This window comes from Clupea harengus, chromosome 23 (assembly GCF_900700415.2).
Source record: "Clupea harengus chromosome 23, Ch_v2.0.2, whole genome shotgun sequence".
Classification (NCBI taxonomy): Eukaryota; Metazoa; Chordata; class Actinopteri; order Clupeiformes; family Clupeidae; genus Clupea; species Clupea harengus.
In genome coordinates, this window is record NC_045174.1 from 15,919,932 (window position 1) to 15,927,431 (window position 7,500).

Sequence of the window (7,500 nt, forward strand, 5' to 3'; positions counted from 1 at the left end):
TCTGGGCTGCTGATTGGAAGAAGGACAAATGTGAGATGCTTGATTGGCTGAGTTTTCCCGCCCCTGCTGCCCCTGAGGTAAACTAATCCGCCCCTCTCCAGCATACCGATTGCTGTTACTGGGTCACGTTTACTGAGCCAATCATGATCTGCGTTGTTGTGAGGTCATGCTGTGTTTTATCCATCAGAACGGGGATGTCTTACCACCAAGCCTGGCTGCCTTCAGTCCTTGTGAGCGAGGGGTCCTTGTTTACACTGGCTATGGAGTAACAAAAGAGCTCACCTTCTACTGCCTGAACAAAAAACAGGTCAGAGTTACTGTAGAATTTAGTGACTGATACAGATATTGCAGACAACTGGTATTGATTAGATGTAGGGAATATTGCAACCACCCATACATTACTGTATGGATTGAAATCCAAACACTGATTGTCTCTCATTCACTCTCTTACTTTCTTTCCATCTTTCTCTCTCTCTCTCTCTCTCTCTCTCTCTCTCTCTCTCTCTCTCCTCTTTACAGGTCCTGAGAACCATTTCTTTAGCAGACTGGGCACTTTGCCTTAGTCTCTGTTCTAAGGGACGACTACTTGCTGTCGGCTCAAAGCGTGAGTACACACTCTGTCTCTCACATACATTGCGTGTACATACATACGTATCATACACAGATGTATACATTAAAGCCCATTTGTAGGCCATGCTCATATGTATGTGATGCAATACACTACCACATCTTAGTTAGCCTGTGTTCAGCAGTGTCCATTCAGTTATTGACATATAAGTCAGGGTTTGACTTGTGTGTTTTCCTCCCACTGTGTGTGTGTGTGTGTGTGTGTGTGTGTGTGTGTGTGTGTGTGTGTGTGTGTGTGTGTGGCGCAACAGACCGTGTGGTGAAGTTGCTCCACAGCTCCTCAGGTCGTTTTCAGGACTTCACCCCTCACGGCGACTCCATCCAGCTCTGCAGCTTCTCCCCTTCAGGAAAACAGCTGCTTACCTGCGCTCACAACGAGATAATACTCTGGAGCACCCACAACCTTTAACACACACACACACACACACACACACACACAATCTCTCAACAGACGTGTACACATGTATCCCACACACACACAATCTCACAGACAAACAAACGTATACATACTTACATATACGACATACACACACACATACACAGAACATAAATGTGCTGTGCACAAACATACACACAAACAAGCATACACACCTATGCAGCTGCACACATAGCAGGATTAAGCTGAGGAATGTTTACTAAGTTTAACCAGTCGAGATTTCCAAAGAAGGCACATAAACACATGCACTACAAGCTTGCATAATACTTTCTATTTAAATGCTTGGGAGGTGGTGCTTTTCCAGGTCTGTTTACTGAAGGTTTTGCTGATATCTGAGAACCTGAGTGGACACCTGTCTTGTGTTATGTCCATATATGGTTATACATTGAGACGTTGGAATTTTTGGAATTTTACTGTCAAATCAATGTGAATGTTTGTTTTTGAAGTGTTTTATACATCTCGAATGGTGTCTGAAAGACATGACCTTGTACAAAATTGTTTTTAATAAATGTTTTAAAACTTGTTTCCAGTTTCATGTGTGTAAAGACTGTAAATTAGATGAGAGCTAAGTTGTAGTTTGTAGCCTACTAGTTCGTGATGCACAGTATTTTAGGATACTTTTTTTCCGTATGATTTCAATAAAAAAAATACATCGAAACGTCATCGTAAGATCCTATTAAAATAACGGCGATGATGTGGTGACATCTTGGTAAAAAAAATATTTATAGGCATTTTACACCCACTGTCTTTTGCTATACCAAGCAATGGGCACAGTCATACAGGTAACTTGGTTGTAATTATGGTCTCCACTACAATAGTAAACTGCAGGCGGAAGACAGCGCAACATTTTTGGCTCGAACCGGAAGTTCCAATAGTTCGTTTCTCCTTGCGAGCTAAAATGGGTCAACCGCTGTCAGTAATTTCCAAGTAAGGTTACATGGCAGCCCCATTAAAGTAACTAAGTAATACGTTTAAAACTACCAAGCCGTCTGAAAGAGGACGGAGACATGAAACGCGATGTTAGGATACTCCTTCTGGGAGAACGTAAGTAACGTTATTTTTTGGAGGGGATCAACTCTGACAAACCAGCAGGCTAGATTCAATGGAATAGCTTGTGAGCTAACTAGCAATCTGGTAGCTTGATTAACGTAACACTGCAGTTTCTTGATTCGGTCCTAAATAAATGTATCGATACCCTGGCTAACTGGAGCAGAAAAGCATTTGCTGCCATTAGAAGACAGGTTGAGTTTGCCAACTGGAGTGGAGGTGTAACAGTCAATGTTACTAGTCATGGACATAAACTGTTGCGAGATTGTTTCTTTAGTTGTATGAATCAGGTTTTTCACGCTTCAGTCAATAGTTCATGTTGTTTACTCAGCTAACTTAACCTAGCGATCTGTCAACACGTCACATGGTGATAAATCCCAGCCATCAGTGGTAACGTTAGCTAGCTTCTGTGTGCTGGCTAACTGACTTGTCCTGTACATTAGCCGGCCTCTAGCTTTAATGGTAGTTTTTGAACAAAAAGTAATAGAAATACTATTCTAACATATTAATGGGTAGTCGAGGTGTCTGCAAACCATCGATGTAATGACTAGCACTACTGTGAATTTGACGGCAGATCTAACATTACTATAACATAAGCTAGCCTAGTCTTACAACTTGACGTCCTGCCAAAGTTTCCACTAGCTCTGATAAACATTCACAGGCTGAATTAAAGACCACTGAAGTGTACCCCCTCGAAATTACATCATGCGAGCAGACCTGTAAAGTTAGTTATGGTATACGTTTTTGATATTCCATTCAGCTTGAAACCACTCGTATTAATTGGCACCAAAACGTGAACTCAGGGCACGGCCCATATGCAGACGTGACGTCCTGCATGGTCACACAGTACTGCTACAACTCCATGACAGACAACCTAGTTAACTAACGGGTGTTGGCTCTTGTTTATAGCTTGGGCGCTGTTTAACAGAATTCCTCTTGCGTGGAAATAGGACACAAGCTTCGTCAGTAACTAAAAATCTGACCGCAGTAACGTCTGCAGAGGTAGAAACTGCCGTGCCACAGAATTTGCCTGTAAAAGTTAGCACCGAGATAGTGTCTGAATATTGTACGGGTCGAACTGGTTGTCATGGCAATTATCAAAGTGCACTACTGTAGCTAAGTGAAATAAACGGGTAATTACTCAAGGACATTTCAGATAGTGTGTGCGTGCACACCTGCATGCATGCCTGCCTGCCTGCCAGCCAGCCAGCATGCAAAAGCTCTGTTTTTCCTGGGCAGTCCCAGGTGTATCGCCCTAAACTGAAGGACAGGAGCTGTATTGACCTGTGAGTCATTATGAAACACTTAATCCTAACCTGTTCTCCTCTCTCTTTCTCTCTCTCTCTTTCCCTCACACACACACACACACACACACATTGGTCTCTCAATCACTCCAACCCTTGGCACTCACTCCAAACAGCCAAGGTGGGGAAGACTTCTCTCATCATGACCCTGGTGGGGGAGGAGTTTCCTGAACAGGTGAGTGACGGCTCCCCATCTCCATGACCACCGCTGTAACCGAGTGCTTTGACATCCAACAGTTTATGGTGAAACACACGGCCAAATGTAGGATTTTGCAGCATGCCAACACAATGGTATAGTGAGTGATTTTTAAGTTTCCATACTTCTACAACAGGCGAAGGTTTAATGGCCCAGTTCTCAACACATTTCAAGTACACAAGACATCTCAGCTGTGCACAGCAAGAAAAAAATCCATTATCTATTACTAGAAGCTACCTTGTGTTTGAGCTGGATATGCTGGGAGGGGCCTTAAACGTCATTCACGTGTCTCCTGGTTGTCAGGGCTTCAGGTTGTCAGGGCTTGACTTATACGCCACTGCCCCCCTTGCCTTTCTTAGTTGCAGAAAGAAATGTTGCATTTACCAAAAGCATTGCTGTACTATAATCACCATCACCAAACCACAGCGTATTCAATTATTTGTGTCTTAGAACTGTTGTTAGCAGAGCCTTCAAGAGTCCACTGTTACTCACACTTACTGAGGAGGTACTGTATGTCTGTGGCAGGCGACTATAGCAGACGTGCAGACACTTGATTTATAACATGAATGAAATCACATCAGGCCCCATGGTCCACTGTCACAGCAGAGGCTTGTTGGCAGCGTTGGTTACTGGTAATGGGTTACTGCTGAGGAGCATGTGAGCTGAGGGCTGTCTGCCTGCCTTCCTGCGTATCTTAAATGGCCACCTCTAGATCCCCCAGCGGCATTTGAGTCCCATGGCTAAAAACACTTGCTGTTTCGTCCATAAAAGTAGAAGTGGAAGTTTTCTTTTCGCAGCTCCTTTTCAGTATAACAAATGACTGAATCCACTGTGTTGCCAGGTTTGGTTTGAGTGATGGTGAGTGTGTAAACCTCAAGGTTTACCATAATGGAGTGACGTTATCAATTGAAATCCACTGTTTGGGTATTTAGATAGAAAATGGGATATGCTCTGGTATGATATGATCTGTGCATAACCAAGCATTCACTGTTCTGTGCCTACTCATTGGTGTCTTTGTTTTTTCTCTATCGATGAGATGCCCTATTTGTGAAAGTTTGAGAAAGTACATGCGTCGATTTAACAGCTGTCTATTCCTTCAGTGTGTTCATCCAAATCAGTGTTGTGTCACTCCTCAGTCAGCAGGAGCATTTTAGGCAGAATTTCATTTCCAACCTCTCACGTGGCATATATATGGCATTCTCTCCCTCCCAAGCTCTTCACGTCTCGGTGTCTCTCTTCACAGGTGCCACTGCGCGCTGAGGAGATCACCATACCCGCGGACGTCACGCCCGAGAAGGTGCCCACTCACATAGTGGACTACTCAGGTAGGTGCCGTCACCATGGTTGACTATGAGTGCTGGCGCAGTAACAAGCCTCGTTCTTTGGCACCGCATACAGAGCGTAGGTGTATTACTCCGTAAATTGGGGTTTGCAGCCTGGTTGGGTGACTACTCTCTCCTTTCTCTTCAAAACGACCTGTTCAGCACTGGCTTTTGAACCAAGAATCAGGAATCACAGTTTGACTCCAAAGTTTCCATAATGACCTGGTCCTTGAGGCTCGTTAGAAAAGCTGAAAGCCGGAGTTAGAAAAAACTAGAGCCCTTGGAGCTTAGGATTGCAATTTTTGCTCATTTGACTCGAGTCAGCTGACGTCCGACTCTACAATGGACATTGTGGCATGTCTTCATGGTAAACCGAAGAGGGGGCAAGTGAGCGAACAGTGGAAGGTTTTAAGTGACTCACTTCATTGTCTGAGCTGGCCAGTTCACTGACATACTGCAGAGACTCTAAATGGCAAATGTGCATGAGAGCAACCATTTTCCAGTTTATTTTATCATGGTGTATAAAAAAAGTGAGCCGGCTGACATTCGATAGCATGCTTTAAGAGCTTGTTTGTAAACAAGCATGCTATCAAATGTCAGCCTGTGAATATACACACACACACACACACACACTTTTGCTCAGAGATTGCTGGCATGAGATGTTTGATGTGAGCTTATGTGCTGTTTATTTCTGTCTGGTCAGCAGAGACCGAACAGACTGACGAGGTGCTGAGAGAAGAGATTGTTAAGGTGAGGCGCTGTGTGTGTGTGTGTGCGTGCTATCAGCTTTCAGGTTTATTTATGTGTGTTTTGGTAAGCTGTTGCTGTGTAAACTAATATGATCTCATTCTTGTGTGCCATAAAGTGTGGGCCAGTAGATAGTTCAGAGTTGCTCAGTGCTTCCCCTTCCCCTCCATCTCTCTCCATCAACTGGTTGGGGGGGGCAAGTGCTTATAAAGTGTTGGGTGCTGAGAAAGCAGGCAAAGATGAAAGTTTGCAGTGCAGCGTAGAGTAACAGAAGTCACAGGTTAGGTAACTGTGGTGATGGATGTGATGGTGATGACGATGGTGATGACGATGGTGATGTTGATGATGGTGGTGATGATAACGATGGTGGGTTTTGTGTTCTCTCCAGGCCAACGTCGTGTGTGTGGTGTATGATGTCACCCAAGAGGAAACCATTGACAAGGTACCTTACCCTGCCTCTGTTTCATTTCATATATATATAGATAGAGAGAAAAGGTTAAGACAGAGAGAAAAGGTTAAGACAGAAAATATATATATATATATATTCTGTCTTAACCTTTTCTCTCTGTCTTAACCTTTTCTCTCTGTCTATATATATACACTCATTCTCTCTCTCTGTGTAGGTGTGTGTGTGTGTGTGTCTATCTCACTCTCTGTCTTTCTTTCCTTCCTTCCTTGTTTCGTTCTTTCTTTCTTTCTTTCTTTCTTTCCCATTTGCTCTCCCCCTTGCGCACACTTTAAATTGAGTGAGTTTAAATTTACATTTCAGGTGTTTTTGGGACCACAGAAGGCTTTTGTGTACCAGATCATCTCTTATCACCACCTGGCATCTCTCTCACTCTCCCTCCTTGTGTTTTTCTCTCTCTCTCCCTCTCCCTGTTTGTCTCCCTCCATGTTTGTCTCTCTCTCTCCCTCTCCCTATCTGCCCCCCCCCCCCCCTCTGTCTCTCACTCTCCCTCCTTCTCTTTCTCTCTCTCCCCCTCTCCCTCCTTGTCTTTCTCTCTCTCCCTCTCCCTGTTTGTCTCCCTCCTTGTCTTTCTCTCTCCCCCTCTCCCTGTTTGTCTTTCTCTGCCAGTGTCTTTATCCCCTCAAGTGAATGAAATCCTCTCCTCATGTCTGTTTTCAGATCAGAACTAAATGGATTCCACTGGTGAATGGGGGAGCGGAAAAGGGGAAAAAGTAGGTGTCTAATTTTGTCCTTCCACACCTGCCGTAGACGTGTTAGCGACCCTTTTTTTTTTCTTGCATGTTTCGATGACGCCTGTAATTTGCTCGACTGCGTAATATACCCCTTTGTCGCACCCCCACCCCACCCCACCTTACTCTTCACCTTTACCCAGAGTTCCCATAATCCTCGTGGGGAACAAGTCCGACCTGCGATCAGGCAGCTCCATGGAAACCATCCTGCCAATCATGAATCAGTTCTCGGAGATAGAGACGTGCGTCGAGGTCAGAGATTCCTGCCGGGCTGTCTGAGCCACTCGTTAAAGACCTGCTATTTCACTACTGCAAATATCAAGTGTCACATTTTCAAACTCAAAATTAGTGCGTTTCTGTGTGTGTGTATGTGTGTGTGTGTCTACAGTGCTCAGCAAAGAACCTGAAGAACATCTCCGAGCTGTTCTACTACGCCCAGAAAGCAGTTCTGCACCCGACCGCTCCCCTATATGATCCTGAGGACAAACAGGTGGGGCTGTTTATTGGCAAGAATATGGCAATACGATACATATCACGATACAGGGGTCATGATTCAATATATTGCGATATTGTACGGCGATATATTGCGTTTTAATTTTATTTTAATTTTTTTTAAATCTAATT

The 7,500-nt window shown here is 44.2% G+C and overlaps 2 protein-coding genes across 5 annotated transcripts in view; both read left to right on the top strand.

Moving 5' to 3' along the window:
• wdr90 (WD repeat domain 90) overlaps positions 1-1,060 on the top strand; it is a 37,943-nt gene extending 36,883 nt beyond the window's left edge. For all 3 annotated transcript variants that reach the window (XM_031560984.2, XM_031560985.2, XM_031560986.1), the window contains 4 exons: positions 1-77; positions 188-307; positions 520-604; positions 879-1,060. The exon at positions 1-77 is cut by the window's left edge and continues 67 nt beyond it. In XM_031560984.2, the coding sequence (XP_031416844.1) occupies positions 1-77; positions 188-307; positions 520-604; positions 879-1,036 (440 nt within the window). In that variant the 3' untranslated portion in view covers positions 1,037-1,060. The remainder of the gene's footprint in view (positions 78-187; positions 308-519; positions 605-878) is intronic.
• Positions 1,061-1,912: 852 nt separating this feature from the next.
• rhot2 (ras homolog family member T2) overlaps positions 1,913-7,500 on the top strand; it is a 16,300-nt gene continuing 10,712 nt past the window's right edge. Inside the window, exons 1-8 of one of the 2 annotated variants that reach the window (XM_031560937.2) lie at positions 1,913-2,107; positions 3,531-3,589; positions 4,854-4,935; positions 5,636-5,682; positions 6,068-6,121; positions 6,806-6,858; positions 7,020-7,128; positions 7,265-7,366. In XM_031560937.2, coding sequence (XP_031416797.1) covers positions 2,071-2,107; positions 3,531-3,589; positions 4,854-4,935; positions 5,636-5,682; positions 6,068-6,121; positions 6,806-6,858; positions 7,020-7,128; positions 7,265-7,366 — 543 coding nt within the window. In that variant the 5' untranslated portion in view covers positions 1,913-2,070. The remainder of the gene's footprint in view (positions 2,108-3,530; positions 3,590-4,853; positions 4,936-5,635; positions 5,683-6,067; positions 6,122-6,805; positions 6,859-7,019; positions 7,129-7,264; positions 7,367-7,500) is intronic. The other variant, XM_012839241.3, reaches the window with a different exon arrangement.